Below are 20394 nucleotides of genomic sequence, written 5' to 3'. Positions count from 1 at the left end.
CCTAGTCTGAACAATTGATTTTCACTTGCTATCGTCCAACTTGTGTTAGGAATCACACGTTGAAAGGTAAGACATCCTTAATCCTTACCTCGCACAAGTTTTGACTTCTGAAGATTGTCGTTCGTAGGCGTGCGACAGCTGGTTAACGGTAAAACAGATTTAAAACTGATCAGTAATGTTATCGTTGTTTCATAATCAGTGGTATTATTTTTCATCAAATAAAGGTCTTTCATGTCAAAATATCTACCTTCTCGTCAGGACAATCCTTCAATGATAATGCTAAATTTACAAATTGTTTGTCTCTATTAGCTTTTCAAAACGGATTCAAAATATTCCAATGGTGATTATATTTCAGTTTTGTGAAGCAAGTAGGGTAATCTATAACTTCCTTGGACTTTCTGGTTGCTCATTTCACGTTCAAGTGGTAACAAAAATATTTTGCAAACGTAGCATTCAATATGAAGTCATAGTTATCTTTATATATTTCGATGTCACCAGTAAATTATTGTATAAATCGTAATCAGTGACTTACATACATACCGGAAATTATTTAGGACTTTTGCAACTAATATATTTTAGGTATGTTCTCGAAAACGAATTATTTCTTTGTGGAAGGCACACATATACACATTACAGAGATCTCAAGGATAATGGATCTTATTTGTGTGGAGATAAAATTGTCGATGTGATTGCTCTTTACTGTCAAAATGTAAGTTCTCTTTTTTTCACGGTCGACTTTGTCTCGTTGGTTTTCTTATTTGCAGAAAATGTTACTTTGGTTATAATTTGAAAGTGGTATATTTTTTTTGAAAGATTAGTTTTGGGTTTGAAACTTATTGGTTTGAAACTTTTTGGATTTCTACTTATTTATTGCTGCTAATAACGATTATATTTTTTATTCTAATTTGACCTATTGTTTTGTACTTCTTTTGCGTTGGCATTAATCACATGTGGTCATGTTATATTAATCTAATGCCGGCCTGCTAATTTTTCTATTATCTTTTAGAGTAATCGACTCATTTCTCTGATAGCTTGTGAAGGTCGAATGATCAGAGCTTTGGAACATTCACGAGTTACTTTGAGCATGGAGATAGAGAGCTCCCCTACTATTCTGCATATTTACGAAGATGATGAATTGAGAATTGTTCTTTTTGGAACCACAGATGGGCGAATTGGGATTCTGGACGTGGAAAAGTAGGTATAGGTATTCTCCTATATTATGAGGTAGAAATCATATTAGTTGGGAAGTTACTTTGAAGATGCTAGATACTATTTTGCAGAAGAATGATGAATATTAATAACGAACTCGGCTAATGCGGAGTGTTACCTGCTTGATACATGTGAAATATCTCATCCAGTATAAATTAATTGCAGCGACTACCAACAAACTTACAGGACATGAACTCCTCAACAGACAGGTCTATATAAAGGGCTCGCAAAACCAATTGAGTAAAATACACTATAATGAGTCGTAATCTTCTCCAATCAGTTGAACTGGTGTTGCTAGTTGGTTAAGTTATTGGTAAAATTAAAAACCACCAAGTTGAAAAACTGAAACAAAGTCGTCGAAGAACATATTCGGATAAATAGGAACTATTTTTTCATGTGACAAAAATTGAAAACAAATAGAACAACGGATGAATATAAATCTTTTCAGTTTGTTTTTTTGACAAAAGTTATTCTGGTTGAATTATGATTTCCAAATAGCTTTCCGAATCACTTGTTCTGACCTTTTCTGTACTGAGAAACCAATAGTCCTAAAACATTTTATATGTGATAATACTTTCTGCCCATCTATAGAAATTTGCATGAGAAAGGATTCTGTCAATTGCAATATATTGAGCAATAATCTGATGGCTAAACTTCTGTATTCCACTTATTATCAGCTGGGTCTGCTATTGAATTTTTGTCAAAAATAATGGTACTTTGTTTTTTTTCTCGTAAATTCTGTCCGTTGATTCAAATTTCAATATTTGTTAGTTTTTTCGTAGGCTACCATAATGCCATTTTCTGATACCTGAAGGTGGAATGATATGATTTCTATCAAGTAATTGTGTTCAATCATCATATGTTATATTAATGGCAATGCTATAATTGTCAGATGGTGGCCCGTGGGTTAGTATGATTAGTCTAGTCCGAATGGGTGTTAATATGTAAGACCTCGTTAATCATCAGCTCGTTCAATTTTCGACTTTTGACTGAAATGACTGGAGATTTACTTATGTGATTTGAGCTAGGCTATGGAAACTCCTTGAACTCATGCATTAACCAGTTGGTGAGAAATTTATTGTATTAGTACAGTTATGTCGATGACATTTTGATTCCTAGGAGTTAATACAAATTGAAGACGAGAAAGTTTCTTCATATAATTTTTTCCATTCGACCTATCAACACATCAATCTCTATAGATGTGTTGTTATAATTCTTACAGCTAGGTTATATCGATGAGTGAATTGAGTTTTGAGTCAACACTATAGAAGAGTAAAAAAAGAACGAAGAAAAGAGCAAAAGATGAACAAATTGAGAAGATGAATGGGTGGATGGAATATGAGTTGCTTGAAAAATAATTCTCAATTATTCAGTAAATGATATCTGTGAACTTTTTTGAATGATGAGGGTGGCATATTGAGAATAACGGCAACATAATCAACTGGAGGGTACCAGATACATGTAACTGGTAACGCAGTAAATGAATTGGATGAATCAAATAACTCTTTCACACAAACGTGACATGAAGAAATCGCCCATGTATATGATATTTTTAAAGTTATTGAATATGCTAAAAAAATATCGTCAAATCCGTTCAGAAACAGTTGTTCTTGAATATGAACTCAAATATTAATCATTGCAATGAAAAATATCCATTTTGTTGAAAAAGAGTTGAATTTCATTTTCTGAAATGCAATATTTTCGAAATATAGATGTTTCTACTCAATACTCAATATATCATAGTCATTTTAATACCATTATTTCGGAAACGAATTTTTTCTGAAGTATCATCAATAACAAAAAGTATTCCAGATTATCGAAAGCTATGTTATAAGAATACATAGTTTTGGCTAGCTGCACACTCAAATATTGTTTCATTCATCATACACAGGGTGAGGCACCCCATACGACACAACCAAACTATTGATTTTTTCGGGAATTTATCCATTTCATTATATGTATTCCGCTTGAAGCTGCAAAAAGAAATCATTTTGGAGTCTACAAGGTGACTCAAAGAAGTGTGACATATCGAAGTTGTGTTTCTTTAAATTGAATAACGAATATTTCATTACACTTTTGAATAGGTCAGGAAAAAATATAATAATTTTAAAGAAGGTACTATGCTCTCTTTGACCGTTCTCGAGTTATTGATTTTTTTATGAAAATGTTAGGTACAGAGTGTGTCAAATTGGATAGTTCAAAGGGGAAACGCCTGTTTTCAAACTAGATAGATGAACTTAATGGTGAAAACCGAATATCAATATTTATCATCGTTTCTAAGTTACAGCATGTTTTTCTAAAATGTGCATTTTTGAAAAGTGGCAGTAAATTTTTTCCTGGTTGAATTTTTTTGTTTCTATGACAAAATTTCCAAAGCACTCTTTATGTAGAATTCAATTCTCTGAAGAACCAATTTTATTAAATGAGTTATTAATAGTTATTGATAGAAAACCATTTTTTAATGAGATACACTGTATATGGTCATCATTTCGAGCACCCACTTTGAATTAAATACATTTGCATTTGCAACTAATTATTACAGTTTATTTTATGCTTTCTCAAGCGTAGTCTGTTTAATGAATTATTTTCAGAATATGAATGTAAATGTCAATATTTTCGATGAAAGGAACTGTCAATGAGAATTCTGTGAGCAAATCAAATAAATGTCGTTTCAAAGCTATCTCGATTCAAAGAAAGCATTGAAATAAGAACTACTATTTGAAAAAGCCAATATCTGAGAAAATATTTAGGTTAGGTATAGGTAACCCCATAATTAGATGATAGATAATTTTATATTGTTCAGACCAACAAAATACAAAATACAGGATGTTCTATTTGATGTTATTTGGTTTCTAATTGTACTAGCATTTTCATAAAAAAACAAGACAACAAACCAAGAACGGTTGTAATTAGGTATATAGTACCTCAGATGAAATGATATTATTTGTTTTCTGACCTATTCAAAAGTGTTATGAAATAGAGGGTGCTCGATTTAGAGAAACACAACTTTGATATGTCTCATTTTTCGAGCCACCCTGTAGACTCTTTACTTGGTTAGATGAACGTAATTTGAGAACTCAGTGATTCAAATCTTGATGAAAATAATTTTTATCAAACTCACTTGTTTACGGTTTGTGAAAATGAACTTATTTTTACAGCTTGAAAGGTTTTCAAAGTTGGCTTTTATCGAACGAATTCAATAAAAGTCCAATTGGTGCTATAGACTCTTATGACTTAAGTGACCTAGGAAGGAAACAACTGATTATTGGAAGGATGGATGGAAATATTGAAATTTACTCCGTTAATCTGAAAGAAGATATAGAAGATACTAGATTGATTTTCAAATATGTAAGTTATTATAGTTAGCATGAGAGGTCAAATAGACTAGAAATTGTTGAATAATATTTTTTGAGGAATTGTCATTTAAATTTGTCAATAATCATTTTATATTATATCCTCAAATTCAAAACATAAACACTATGAAGGCTGAAAACTCAATCTTCGAACCACTTGAACAACACAAAATTTGAATTTCATCAATGCGTTGGCAGTCATAATTGTTGATGTCACAATGGTTCTTTGAGTGACGATGTATTCAATATAAAAAAATATTTCTGAGAATTCTAGTATCACCCTTAGGCTGAAACATAATATCACATTGAACGTCAAAATTGAAAAAAAAACGGAAACTTCATTTCAGAAAGTAGTTTACATTTTTATTATCTATCAAGATGTTACAAAAACGACTCGAAAAAATGAAAAAAATCTCAGTTCTCTTGAAAATAAATATCATTAACACCTGTCCATTCACGTACACTTTGTACTCAGAAGTCAAAAAACAAACAGTCATATCAAAATAATGATCAGTTGAAAGTTATGAAGAATAGTTACAATCCTGGACCATGAATATATAAAAAATTCATTGAGAAGATGAATTTGACACATCTGAAGTTGATTTGAAAATTTTGAGTAATGGAAAAAAAATTTGTGTACTGGCTTCTATTCACTGTTGCCAATTATCATCTAACAACAAAATTCCTGAGATTTGAAAAACCAACTTTGATTTTGGAATTGATAAACAAGTGAAAGGTATTTATTTTTCATTGCACATTAAGTGATATCTTCTATTGTCGAAGATCCCACTCGGTGCTCTACTTGGAAGTTCAGCTACCATGAGTTGTATTCTCAAGGTCTAAGGTTCATGAAACATTGTGTTTATATTTTGATTCTGGTGAAACTTGAGATGATATTTCATTAAAAAAGGAAATACTTCAAATTGTCAAAAGTTGAAAGGCTTAGGAATATTCATTGTAAATGACCTAACCGTGGAAGGTGATATGGAAATAAAGTTCTGAGAGTCAATCTAACCCAAGTCAGAAAAGAAAATGAACTGTATGTTATAATATGTATGTATATGCTGTAGATGAATTACAGTACGAAATAGACCTAATAGCAAAATACAACAGCCCCTCCGACACCTAATAGCTTCTCTCACAAGTCACTAGAAAAAGCAAGTAGTATTGATCAAACTTCATATCATCAGATCAGTAGAAATATTGAATACACGGATACGAGTGAAATAACAAAAAAAGAAGTGAAAGCTTTCATCTACTTCGCAGGAATTTAAAGACACTTTCAGAACTGATGCAGTGGAAAAACGATCAAACTGATTGAAAATTCCCCTAATAAAGGAATCAGTGAGAAACTCGGATTCAATGAATAGAAGCAAACCTGAAAATATTCACAAAATTCTCTGTACATTAACATTTATTCAAGTAATTCATGTGATCTTGTGTTAATCTGGAACCTAACTTCAATGAATATGAAAATAAACCTGTGAAAGTGGCAACAATTGATGTCATTCAAGAGAAGGTAATGAGAAACATAACCTTAAAATGATACATTCAAAAAATTAGGTTCACGTCCAAGTTAGTTGAAATCGAAGACGCGAATGCTGTTTTATTTTCCATTTTTGGAAATGAAATAACCGTTACTGCTATATATAGATTTCCCAGATCTGAATATCTTGAATTTGAGGAAAATACCACCCATATTATAAGAGGAGACATCAATATCAACCACCTCCCAGAATTAGATTGCATTGAGGAATACTATCGTATACTATTCCTTTCCTTCAACTTCCATTCATATATTAATCAAAAGTCAGCCTTGTTTGGATCACTCCTACTTCGAAAGCAATATACAGGAAATATACAATCCTTTATATTCACATATAACATCACTGACCATTATCTATAGCGATATTTTTGAGCTCAATGAACATCAACCAAGGAACTCTGGAATATCTGTTAATAGTCAATTCAAAAAATAGCAAGCATCAAAGAGAAGATAATAAAAACCAGTATACTGAAGTTTCTAAACAAATTCAACTTGATTTCCGGTAATCGATATGGTTTTTGGGAGAGAATATACACAGAAGACGCTGAATATGCATTACAAAAAAAAAAAAAATAAATCAATCGATTCCAAAACCCCGTCGCTTTGTTTATTTTTTGACCTGTCAATATCCTTCAATACGGTATGTTATGAAGAGTTTCTGCATCATAGCATCCTAGGAAATTCTTATTCCTTATTAGAAAGTTATCTATCGAATCGTCAGCATCAGGTTAATATAGACGATAGCATCAGAAAAATGAGAGATATTACATACGGTGCTAAAACCGTTACTTTCGACGATATATTACAGCAATATTTTATGAATCTGGAATGTAGATGTGGATAAAGAAATGGATTTTAGAAAAATTTTAGACCAAATATCTTCCATTAAGTTTTTGGACAGAAGGTAAATTTTTGGATATGAATGAAGTTATTGGTATAACGAAAAAAGCATTAACAAAGTTGAGTAGTCAACTTCAACCTTCACCGTCGTTGATTTTCAGATACTCCAGCAGGTTAAACGTCTATCCCTTACCTTCTATATGGAGTATGTTGTACATAGTGTTGGAATCGGGATCGTTTTCCAAAAGGTAGCATGCATAGGTGGAATTGGTCATCTTCTGTTCAAAACTTATCCCATGTTCGAAAATTCTCAATTCAAAATTACTCGTTAGTCCTTTCGTGCATGATTCGCATGTTTGTAGACACCCTATCTGTTATCCTTGTCTATGTGTGATTTGTTGTTATTCATCTTCATTTGAAAGTGGTGACTGCTATTCCCGATTTGCTGGTTTCTCTTCGCTGTGTGTTTTTCTTGTGCCCAGCAATGCGAGTTCTCAATGTCCTCTTAATTTTTACGATATAGGATTTACTGCATTCACAGGGTATCCGATAAATGCAATTTTTGGAATCGCAGTCCGCGTTTGGTGGCCTGTTTTTCGTGAGGCTGCCACGGATGATGTTTCCGGATCTGAAACGGGTTCTGATGTTGTACTTGGACCCAGTTCTTTTTATTCTTTCCGACAATCCCCTGGCGTAGGAAAGTGAAAGCTCTGCTTGTGACTGCTCCTCTTCCTCGCGAGACTCTTGCTGTCTTTTAGCCAAAGCCTGTTCCACTATAACTTTGGAGTAACAATTCCGCTGATTTTTTTTGATGATTTCTAATTTCTTCTCGAGACTTTCCTCTATATTCAGAGCTCGAAAGCACTACCCACTAAAGTCTTGATGATTTCTCTTTTGATTTATTGATAGTGGTTGGACTCGTGATTCAGATAATGTCCCGTGTGAGTGGGTTTCAGTATACAGATGTTTCCCACTTAGTGTCAGTCTTCTTCACCAATACGTCTAAGAATGACTGATAAGTTTGTGGATCATACTGTGGTGAGCTGCTAATAAGTATATGTTGCTGTTGATGATTAAAATAGTTGTTTATGGTTGTGTCTCTAGAGGTTGGTTTATGGTAAATTGTGAAATCCTATTCGTTATTAATTTTTGAAATTGTGAGGTCTGAAAAGTTTATTGAGTTATTGGTTTTTAGTTTTTTTATCGATTTAATGTTCCCATGAATAAAGTTGATTTATTGGAAAAATAACTGTAATTATATATGTATTCCTGTGAACACATAGATAATTCACATCGTGAACATACGTATACCAGTAAATACATTTTTGGAAAATTGCATGCTAATGTATAGTTTTTTCTAAGTTGTTTATGAACATTTCAGTTAGGAGAGGGCTTAGAGAATTATTCATTATAAGACCTTCTATGTTGTTATATGTGGTATTTCAAAATTTGAAATAATTTTGGTTAAGATATACTAACAGCAGTAGGAGAATATTCGAATGAATTATTGGATACGTATGAATAGAATTATTTCATCTATAAGTTTGTGAGAATCTTCTGGAGGAATGCTTGGGAATGGTTTTGTGACATGGAATGAAATTAGTTTGGAATTAGATGGCAGATGAATGTTAACGATGTTTTTTATCAGTTCGTTGAAAACTACACTCACTTCTCGTCTCCAATCCGTATCAACAATCATTAAGTGAGTAATCATTGACAAGAGTTGAATGGGTGCGCAGATTTTTGAAGGAATGAGAATAATAAAGTTTCACGTCATATTTTTCATCGGCTACCATATTTATTGTTCTCTTGGATTTGAATGATAATTTAATTCGAATTTCCGACCTTTAGCTAACGCTCTCTTATATCTCTTCAATATTTGATTTGCTTAGTAGAGAATTGAGAGATACATAAATCATCATTATCATTCATCAGTTTGGAGTGTCTACATGACAGAATGGTACTGGATACAGCCTGTAAAGTCGTCAGGAGTTCGGATCCCCTTCTCTGCATGGTCCGTGACCATGAGAGAGCAGGAATTGGAGCATTTCTCCTTAGGGCAGCTGCTCGAGCAGCTGATGAACTCGGTATAGTTTTCGACTCTGAACGAGGTGACTACAACTCTGTCACCGAGTTGGAACCCGTTCAGCAAAAAGCTCAGATAAAAGCCGCAGAGATCACCTTACTTCTGCGGAGACACAGGGATAAGCCAATGCATGGGGTCTTCTTCAATAATATTGAAGACCTTGGCTTATCAAAGCGCCTGACGTTCGCTTTTCTCAGGTCGAGTGGGCTGAAGTCGGAAACTAAGGGGTTCATCATGGCTTGCCAGGATGGTGTCTTCAACACCTTAGTCTACCGCAGTCTCGTGATGAGTATAGAGGTTCCTGACACAAGGTGCAGGGCCTGCCGCGAGGGGCCCGAGACCCTAATGCACTTGCTATCAGCATGTCCAGCATATGCGGTCTCGGCCTATATCCATCGACATAACGCGGCCCTAAGAGTGCTAAATTACCATCTACGGCACTCTTACGGTATTGACGAGACACCGGTGTTGCCCTACGCTCCGGGGGATATTGAATCCGTTGTGAGGAACGAGAAGTGCCGAATTTATTGGAACTAGTCGTTCCCCACCCTCAGGCTCATACAAGCTAGTCCTTCTCGACCACCAGACCAAAACGATATTTGTCGTGGAGTTTTCAGCTCCTGGCGAGACGAATATCGTCAGAAAAGAGGAGGAAAAACAGATAAAATATCGAGATTCTCTCTTCGAACTCCGCAGACTCTATCCAGATCACTCTGTCAAGATGGTCGTTCTGATTGTTGGAGTCCTTGGTGGAATGATGTCTTCTATACTCTCGAATCTCAAAATCATACCGGCTTGCCGCACTAAGGCAAAAATCTTAGCCGCACAGATGCAGAAGGCTGTCATTCTTGGCTCACTGCGTTTGCTCAGGGCACATGATTCTCGGACCCAATGATCACTTACCCCACGGTGTGGGGAGTGGTCATTGGTTGATTATGCTGGCGCGCCCTCCCGAATGTATCGGGGCTTCGGGGGATAGGGCCTGACCAGCGCACACTACGGTGAAAAAAATAATGATGTCTTTATTTCCAATGAAAAATAAAATGCATGATATTCATCTTGTTACACAAAAATCCCAAGGGGGAGTTCACCCGAGGGTGCTCTACCACTCAACCCTTGCTATTTTAAATAAGCATATTATAACTTGAAAACTAACCTAACTAATCCTAAAACCTAAATTTTTATTTCATAATTTTTTGGCATTTGACATTTGACATTTGTCATTTGTTGGGTCACTTGAATATTCACCACCAATAACCAAGTGGAAAATAAGAAAGTTGTATGAGAGATAACGAAAAATAACTACTTGTGAAACACAGATTATAGAAAAAAAAGGGGGTATACGAAACGGAACTGCATCAGAATGTGTTAACTTGCAGGAAACTTTTAAGCTCTTTTTTGAATTTATATAAATTACTATGGTGTTTTAGCGAATCGGGAATAGAATTATAAAGATGAAAAATCGAATACGAAAAACTTCTCTGGAAAATTGCGGTCTTGTGTTGTGGACATGTGATTACATTTTTGTTTCTCAAATTTATGTTGTGTACGTCTGTCCTGAATGTTATTTTACGATATAAATAAGGCGGATTTCTGTATAATATAATTTTATGAAATAAACATAATGAATGAAATTTGAAACTATTTTTCATGTTAAACCAGTTCAGTTCCACAAGCTTGTGGGACACATGTTCATACTTCCTAATTCCATATATATAACGAATACAAGAGTTTTGAACACGTTGTACTCTGGACCAGGTATCGTAGTCAAGACAAGGTCCATAGACCGGAAAGCAATAAGTGAATTGTGCTAAAACTAGAGACTCGCATAACACTTTCTTTATAGGTACATTGAGGTACATTTTGTGAGGATATAGTAATCGTAGTGCACCATAGGCTCTCTGGATATTTCGACTGATATGTTCTCTAAATCTTAAAGACTCATCTAAAATTAAACCAAGATTTTTTGCATTACTTTCAAATCTAATTACTTCATTATTCAGATACAGTTTCAAGTTATTTTTAACTGATGCTACATGAGCATTGCTTCCAAATACTAGTGCTACTGATTTTTTTGGATTGAGCACAAGGGAATGCAGTTCGGCAACATTTGATATGGTTTCTAAGTCATTGTTCAACTTTCTAGCAGCGTTGTTCAAGTCATCAACTTCAAGAGGGAGGTATAGTTGTATGTCATCAGCATACATGTGTATTTTACAATGTTCAACATGTTTATGAAATTGGCTAGTATAAAGTGTGAAAAAAGTGGTCCCAGAACTGAGCCCTGAGGTACTGCCAAGATGATATTTCTAGCTGCAGATAATTGATTTCCCAATTTGACGCTTTGTCTACGATTGTTGAGATATGATTGACAAAGCTGCAGTGATTCCGTACAGACTCCACTTGTTTTCAAGATCTTTAATAAGGTATCATGCCTAACCGTATCGAACGCTTTACTAAAGTCAAGCATTACCAATACCGTACAATTATTTTTATCAAGTGATCCAATAATATCATCAGTTACTTGTAGAAGAGCCGTCGTGCAACTATGTCCCTTTCGGAACCCCGACTGAATAGAGGGTAAGATTTTATTTTCATTGATATGTTCAGATAGTTGACTGGCTAAAATTTTCTCAAACAATTTAGATAAGCCCGTCAAGATGTTTATAGGCCTAAGGTCAGAAAACTGTGAGGGATTTTCGTTTTTCGGAATAGGGGTAACAATTGCAAATTTCCAAGTAGAGGAATATTTAGATGACAGTATTATACTATTAAAGATATGTACCAAGAAAGGTAAGATGTAGGGACAACAAATTTTTATGAAAGCTATACTTAAGTTGTCAGAGCCAGCAGAGCTGTTTTTTATTCATATAAGGAATTTGAGCACTGTAGCTTCATCTATAAGTTGGAAACTGAATTCTTTTTCACATAAGACAATATTATCGTAAAAAGTATTTATGGAAGTAGTAGCTGAGTTCTTAGATATGTTATCTATAAAGAAATTATTTATTGCATTTGCGTCTTTGAATTTGTTATATCAGTATGCGAGTCATTAGCACTGGTTAGGGAGTTTTTTCCATAATTCTTTTCTGGAGCTATTCAAGAAGGCATTATTAAAGTACTCACGCTTTCGGTTCTCTACTTCGCGGTTAGTTAGGTTTCTCAAACGTTTGAATTCATTTCAGTTGTCTAGTGTTGGTTTTTTTTTATGTCTCACTTTAGCTTTATCTCTTTTTTTCATTAGTTCTTTGATTTCAGTAGTCAACCACGGAGCATATTTTTTAGTTATCCCAACGCTTTTCTCTGGAAAATGCATATTATATAGACTGAGTAATTTTCTTGTAAGAATTTCGATCTTTTCGTCGATATCTTGTATATAAAATATTGAACTTAACCCAAGTTCAGAGAAGTCATTAAAAAATGAGTACTCATCTAAGTTTTTATTATCTCTAATTTTAATTATCAAAGGTTCAATTTTAGGTTTTCTGCAAATTAAAGTAGAGCTAATGCACTCATGCAAGGAAAAATCCGATTCTATTATCTCAATAGAATCAATAAAATTCATTTTGTTGCATATCAACACATCAATGAGAGATTGGAAATGAGATGTAATATGTGTAGGTTTTGTAAGAAGTTGGTGCATTTCCATTGCTGAGAGCATTGAGTTGAAGTATTTTACTGATGGGGCGGTATTATTTAAGAAATTCACATTGACGTCGACAACACATACTATCCTTTCAGAATATGACATAGCAATGCTTATACTGGCCTCAATATTATCAATGAAAACTTTGTAAGGTTGATCTGGTGGTTTATATGTAACACCGACAATAAAACGGCAACCGTTAAATGAAATACTGACAAACAATTGTTCAATATCCTCGGATAATTCGATAATTTCGTATTTTAATTTATGGTTTAAGTACAAAGCAACCCCGCCATCCCTCGCACCCGTAGTTCGATCCTTTCTTAAAAGATTGTAATTAGGAATTGATAAATTCCTGGAATCAATATTATTATTTAACCATGTTTCCGAAATAGCTAATATATCAAATGTATGTTTGTGAATATAATCACGTAAATCTCTGAATTTTGGTATCAATGACTGTATATTCAAATGACCCAATGCCAATAAGCTATTATCCATACAGCCCGAAAAAAAAAATAAATGAAATATACAAAATATTTATCTGCAATGCAGTCAAAAATAAGGAAAAACAATAGATAGAAAAAGTAGTATCAGATTTTGAGTTTTTCATCTCCATTTGAGGTTTTTACAAAAATTGTTCCATTCCTTGTCCATACATTTTTAAATCCGTAAGTATCTGATGCTTCCTTAACCAATTTCAGGCGCTCCAATGTTAAATCTTCTTTCATGACTATCCCAGTGGCCTTCAGAAGGTTTTTCTTATTATATATCATATTTTTCATTTTAATGTCATTTAAAATAACAACAACATGTCTGGGGCGGTCATCACTCTTTTTGCCTACACGATATGCCGAAACAATTTCTTCATTAACAGGAACCTTGAATTGATTAACAAAAAGATCTTTGACCTTTTTTACAATATTTTCATTCTCCGATTCATCAAAGGCCATCAATCGGATGTTATTATTTTTTGTGGTTTGCTGAATAGTGTCTACTTTTTGTTCAAGTTTCTTTCGACATTCTTCTTTTATATTGTTCGAATTAGAATTATTGGACTTTAATAATTGGATTTCAGCTTCTAATGAAGCAATTTTTGTGTCATAAAAGTTGAATTTGTCCGCTAATGTACTTGTAATAGAGTTAATAATTGCCTCACTTATTGCGTTAGCCACATTCGCAGACTTTAAGGCATCTACAAGACTCTTTTCAAACTCCGTTTTTTGACGTGTTGACATGGCAGAATTGGACAAAGATATCACTCACCAGGAATATTCAGCACTATAAACCGGGTAAACTACCGTTAAACCTGTGTATTTAACTTGAATTGCAGAGCACTATCATTCACGTCTGCTTTCAACAACAGCCATATGGTATCATTTGACATTTTTCTCTCGTGATGCAGCGTTATTTGAATTCAATTGTTTTTGTAACTTATTCGTCTTCATCGACACTACTTTCAATTTGGAAAAACCCATTCATTAGTCATAACAAAAACCAGTGAGAGAACTTTTTCAATATGTATTGTCTTTTGGATTCGAAGATTTGTGTGATTGGAAAAAGTTTAATTCTTGTGTCAACATAATGATTTTTTTTTCAGAATTGTAACGAAAGTATAACTTCCTTACAATGTGGGGTTGTTGGATTCCAAGGACATGAGGAAATACTTGTGGTGACATATACAGGAAGAATATTCGGACTCACAACTAAAAGTATAGATGGTGATATGGACAACTCAACAGGCAGTTATATGGCTTCCGCCGATGCTTCTCAAAAGATATTTGGTCTCAAGTAAATTATCTATATATTACAATAGTAACAATTATGAAAAATCAAAATGATTTTCCATACATATCTTGCATAATAATGTGAAACATTGTATGAATTTTTTTTTTACTATTTGAAAGCCATTTGACTTGCCGAATTTTTGCATGTTCATGTAGCTTTTCATGGTTTTATAGACCCATACGTTCAATGTGGTTCCGTACCGAAGATTTTGGTACCCCCACAGCTGGGTCACCTATATATGGAGTTGATGATCCGTATCTGGCACACTTATAATCTTTTTGAGTGCCAGCGATACCTGAGTATCCTGGTACCCAATATATAGGCAAAATAGTCCTGTCCCCCAGTTTCCACGGTTTTTCACGTCATTCTCGGACCAGTCTCGATATTAATTTTGGATTCGTCAGTTTCCCAAGTGCATTTTGACTGTTTGAGGAAATATTGATCTGTTGATTACATTGAGGGCTCAAATTAATGATCCTCGCGCATTGTGAGATGCATACACTTCAGCCGGGAAGAATGTTGTGTACTGACCGAGTGGGTACCTGAAATGCAGATTTCTCTCCACCCAGTGAATTCTAGCTCCCATTTCACATTCGGTTTTCGTCCCGTCTGCATACCAGGAGTTTCTGCCAAGTATGTTCCCATGGTGACTGTTCAATCTACATTTTCGGCGGTTTGAAACTTCAACCGTAGGTGCGACTCGCCAGCATCAGTGCTATCTCTGTATTTCATTCTTCATTCTTCTCGATATGGTTTACTACTCAGACTCAGCTGTTTCGATCTACCATAAAACTCATCAGTTGGGTCATGAGTACCTTGTTGGGACTTAGCTGTCTTCAACAAATACAACTCTCAGTATGAAGGGAACACGGTGACCACGGAAACGTCATTTATGGGATGGATAGGAAGTATGTGAATGGTAGTTGCTGGTGCCACTCGACATTGACGGGGTAATATCATTGCAGCGGGAAGTTGATTTTAAACTAGCGTTTCGTTGCTGTGTCACCTTTTCTAGGTTTGAAAGGTCAGAACAGAATATAAGCTCTCAAGATCCAAATATTCAGGAGATAAAATAGTCGATCGGGTCGCAGAGTGGGTGGCTATGTGAAGGCATCATCATCATGTATTTAGTAAACTACTACTAGTATCATAATCAATAAAAAATATGAATATTCATCAGTTTATTCCAATCGTTAAAAAACAAAATGCTTTAATTTTCGTTCTTTAAAAACATAAAATCAAACAAATATCTGAAGATATAATTTACTAGTGATTCAAAATAACATCATTTCGAATACTTATCAAACCTTTGTATTATGTGTGTTCATGATCTTCATCCAAAAGATATTTGTTTTGTTATGCTGGAGTTTGTAGTTAGTTATGTCTGGAGTTTGGACCTATACTGATTCTCCGGAACTCTATTCCTTAGTTTATACGTGTGGCAGGTATCTTTCACCTGAGTTGTTTCCCCTACCTACGTTGGTTTGATTACCTGTGCTGATCTGCCTTTGTTTCTCATTATGTCTGAATTATCACATGCTGATTTTTGCTCCCTTCCATTCATACTATTGAGTCGTTTTTCAATTTTGATAGCCTCTCTGATCATTCGAGAACATCTCGAACTGGAAATGAAAGCAAATTTTAAATCCTGTATATTTTTTTCAACCATTTAATCGGATATGAAATTTCTTTTACACATGTATACATTTTCACCAATACACGTAGGTACTTTTTTCTATTTTTTCATTGCCATTTTTTCCATCACTTCCATCGTACATCTTGATAGGAAGTGATATTTTTCAATTTTGATATCAAAGTAAACCTTTTTACTACAAAAAATGTTAATCATATTATGTTGTCCATTTTTGTATGCCAGTGAAAAAGTTAAGTTGTCAAAGCTGATCTATGTCATTGTTAGTTGATAATTACTTACTAACTTTTTCACCGGTTTAGGAAAATGAACAGCACGGTATATTCGAATTTTTTTGTAGCATAGAAGAGGAAATTTTATTAAATTTTTTGAAATAAATGAAGTAGAATATATCATTTGAAAATAATTACGAAAAAGTACGTGTATTACCAAAAAATTCTATTCTTGAATTCTCATTCAGAAATAGAGAAAATTCTTTCATTTGTTCCTCCCTTCATCAAGTTGTTGACAATATCCCTGTACATAGATAATATCATAGTGTTGCTGGAGGAAATGGCTCCTACGCCGCCATTTCGAATGGGAATAGTCACATGCGTTATATCGTTGAAAAGAGAAGTCTATATCCAATTGAATGGTCAAAAAATATATACAGATTTATATTTAAACTTCTTGACTTGGGTTCATTTTCGGTTAACACTCCATAGATTTTCAAGTGATTCCTGATAATTCAAGATTTCGAATCTTTTACTTGATAAACGATTGAATGGCCCATGTGGTATGTGGTTGTGGTATTTTGTGGGAAGTTTGGTAGAATCAACAAAAGTGGTGTTTCTTGAAAATTTTAATACAACAGGGTTTCTTTGGTTTTTTGAGTTCTACAGTACTACTTAACGGAAATAGTCACCTCTAATATTGCACTCTCAACTATAATTCACTATCTGATGACGCAAACTAGAGTTGGTGAAAGGCACTTTAGGAAAAGTGGCGAAATGATGATGTGGAAAAGAAGTGGTTTTGGTCAGTTCTACATCGTAGGTTCTATTTCCACTTTTCATTTGAGAAAAATGAAGATTCAAAGTACTGTTCAACTCAGTTCCTTGATTGAAATTGAATTTTCTATAGATACACAGACATTTCCAAGAAGATAATAAATGTCTCTACATTTGAAATTGTACTTCAATGGCAGATGTAAAGATCATCCTCTCTGAACATGTTATGATACTGATATATCGATTGAAAAATATATAAAGGAAAGCAGAATATCGATAAAAAATTATTGCTTCTTCACGTTCTGTTGAACCCAAAACCTTTTTTATTTGAGTATCAAAGATGCCATGAATTTGGTATGGTAGAACATACACTAAACAGTTCTATTTGAATCACTCCTTATAAACCATACCGCGTACATTTTTAAAATTCGAAGTTTCATTTTTAGGGCTGACATAGAAGAACTCAAGAGTAAGGTTCTCAGGGAACGGGAAAAATATCATTTATCAACTCAAACAAACTTTGATGACGTTTCTGCAATTCCTTTATTGATGGTCAAGGATTCGGTGAGTAAAAAACTATGAATGAGATAATACGATTTTTTTCTGTTTAAAGTTTATTCTAGACACGAAAACCTCAACATATCACCTCACAATAGAAGTACCCACTGCAATAGATAATATTTTGCTGCAATGTAATACAGAAATAAATCTTTTGGATGAAGAAAAGAACTCGGCGATTGTCAGTTATGGTGAATCAGATAGTGAGGTAAAAGCTAATTGAATCAAGAGTTTGCATTCAACTTTTTTTTGAGGATTATACTCGTATAACCACATTCATTACAAAATAAATAAACAATGTTTAACAATGATATGATTGTTGAACCAAATCATCTGAAGGAACAATTCGTACAGGCCAGTCTCATCTCCCTGCACTGTATGTTGATGGACTGACACCTATCAGAAAAAAACTATTCCCCGGTCTAATACCATGAAGAGCGTTGGATTCTATCCGACAGGTGTCAGTGCATTATTCTTCACTGAAGTTATTCCTGCATATGCTGCAATAGATTTTCAATTATCGGAACACACTTGCAGACCTGTTTCGGGCTGTTTGGCTACTCGTCAATGTAAGGTAATGTCTATCATTAACATAAAGTCGATGATTTCCGAAAATAGAAAATCGAATTCCTTCAGAGTATCATTTCTCGAATTAGGCTGAAACGGACAACAAATAACATGTATGTCATCGCCCCATCTGCCTGTGAACGAGGTAACCAACCTTTGATTGGTGAAAAATGATTGTTGAGCATTGGTTATTTATTTATTCGATATGTATTGATGAAGAAGTGAGTTTGATGAAAAATTAATGAGTCGACTACGTTGTCATGACAAATATTAATTACACCAATTTCCTTCCAGCAGAGGTTCTGTTGTTCGCTGCCCTCTATAAAATGTTTAAGAATCGATTGGTACCATAATAATTGCAATACTTGTAGAGGTCAAACACACCAGCTACGTCAATTTGAAATATGACAAGTCCCACTTCGCGAAGTAATGGAACAGTGTGACATTTATTATTCCATCAGATATTACTATAAAATCAAACAGAACAACCATTCAAAGTATGGTTTAATCGGCCTGAGACTGCTTCCAAAGATAATGCAGTCGTCATTACTACAAAATAATAATTACTCACTTCCAAAATTAGGTGATCATTGGGTTTGAGAGTATTGTGCCTTGAGTAAGCGTAACAATCCAAAAATGATATGTGATGGAATCGGCCGATACTTGATGAAAATCGAGTAGACATTTCTGAAGAAACTATGGTATAATGAAACACGTGTTGGGTCTTTGTAAAACTGTTTAGTTAAATACTCACGAAGAAATGTTTCGTGAATATCTAAGAATGATACTTTGAGCAATCGTCTGACTATAAGACGATTGCTCAAATTCATTTCATCTTCTCCCCATAATTTTTCACAAATTGCGTGATAAATAATAATGATGAATATGCTTCATTGTAATCAGAAAAATTCGTTGACTGAGCAAGATACAAAATTTTTATATTAAAATCAGTTATGAAATCAGAAGAAAAACGATAGATTATCAAATGTTACGATGGGGATGGAGAGTCTAAGACTGAACTAACTATTTCAAGTCGAACATGGAGAACAAACGAGTTAAATTTTGTAAAATTTTCGTTCGCCGTCTCCGAGATAAACAGTGGTAAGAACGCATCTTTTGATTATTTTTTGTAATACAAGTACAGAAAGAAAAGATGGACTACATGTTCCCCGAAACGGTATTCCATATCGAAGTTGGGAATCAATTGAAGCGTAATAGGCAGTTTTCGCAATACTAAAATCCAGCGCCTTAGAGACCATTCTCACTGCATAACATCCGGTGGATTACTTATTCCTGAACTGTCTGACGTGTTCATCAAATTCTAGTCTATTATCAATAGATACCCCCAAGAATTTTGCGTTTAATTCATTTTGCAAGAAACGATTGTCCACGGGAAGTTCCTTAAGCGAGCATGTGAATGAAATTACATTAGATTTCGTGACATTCAGGAACAGCAAATTAGCGTCACAACACGCATTTATTTTATCCAAGTCGGATAATATCATTTAATACAACTCAATTCTGTTTTTTTTCCATTTAATGGTAGTATCATCTGCGAAGAGAGTGAAACTATCGGATATATAAATCGTCGTCCAATCATTCACATATAATAGAAACCAAATGGGACCCAAGACAGAACCCTACAGTACACCAGTAGGGTTCTGCCCCCGTCCCTGGGACTTACGTTGTTCTACCTATTTTTTGACCAATTTCTCAATTATTTTTGCTATGGTTGGGATCAAATAAATAGGGCGTCGATTATAGAGGGATAATCAAAATTCCTTCCTTCATGTAAGGGGATTGCTATAGAAGTTTTCAGGGAAGGTGGAAACACCCCAGTATTGAATGAAGCCACTATTATTTCTAGAACTTCGACAGGTGAATTCGAAATAATCGTTGCAGAAATTTCATCATATACGAGTATGTCAGCCGTACCAGTAACTTCTTCGAGTATTTCCAATAATATTTGCTATATAACCCAGTCAATATTTTTATCAGATACCCCTTGCGATAATATCCTTCACAATAAGTACATACTGATACAATTCCAGTTGAAGGGATATTTCGATCTCTTGATAGCGCAATATTTGTATTTTTGATAAACCTTGTGTCTAACTGATCATGACCTCAAAAGGATCTGGAATAAACTTCTTTCAGACCG

At 34.3% G+C, this 20394-nt stretch overlaps 2 protein-coding genes across 3 annotated transcripts in view; one reads left to right on the top strand and one right to left on the bottom strand.

Annotated features, from left to right (window-relative positions):
• Positions 1 to 20394, top strand: part of LOC111507065 (BBSome complex member BBS7) — a 51406-nt gene that overhangs the window by 12485 nt on the left and 18527 nt on the right. The window contains exons 4-9 of the mRNA XM_023162311.2: positions 580 to 709; positions 1007 to 1194; positions 4368 to 4557; positions 14281 to 14471; positions 17555 to 17672; positions 17722 to 17874. Of these exons, the coding sequence (XP_023018079.2) occupies positions 580 to 709; positions 1007 to 1194; positions 4368 to 4557; positions 14281 to 14471; positions 17555 to 17672; positions 17722 to 17874 (970 nt within the window). The remainder of the gene's footprint in view (positions 1 to 579; positions 710 to 1006; positions 1195 to 4367; positions 4558 to 14280; positions 14472 to 17554; positions 17673 to 17721; positions 17875 to 20394) is intronic.
• The window catches only part of LOC111507067 (spondin-1), a 129072-nt gene continuing 124711 nt past the window's right edge, over positions 16034 to 20394 (bottom strand). Inside the window, exon 10 of one of the 2 annotated variants that reach the window (XM_074185305.1) lies at positions 16034 to 16084. In XM_074185305.1, the coding sequence (XP_074041406.1) occupies positions 16049 to 16084 (36 nt within the window). In that variant the 3' untranslated portion in view covers positions 16034 to 16048. The remainder of the gene's footprint in view (positions 16085 to 20394) is intronic. The other variant, XR_012468029.1, reaches the window with a different exon arrangement.

Source organism: Leptinotarsa decemlineata, unplaced genomic scaffold (genome assembly GCF_025532065.1).
Source record: "Leptinotarsa decemlineata unplaced genomic scaffold, Ldec_3_MD MMD2_tig00026369_RagTag_RagTag, whole genome shotgun sequence".
Classification (NCBI taxonomy): domain Eukaryota; kingdom Metazoa; phylum Arthropoda; class Insecta; order Coleoptera; family Chrysomelidae; genus Leptinotarsa; species Leptinotarsa decemlineata.
This window is presented reverse-complemented; position numbering and strand designations above follow the sequence as displayed.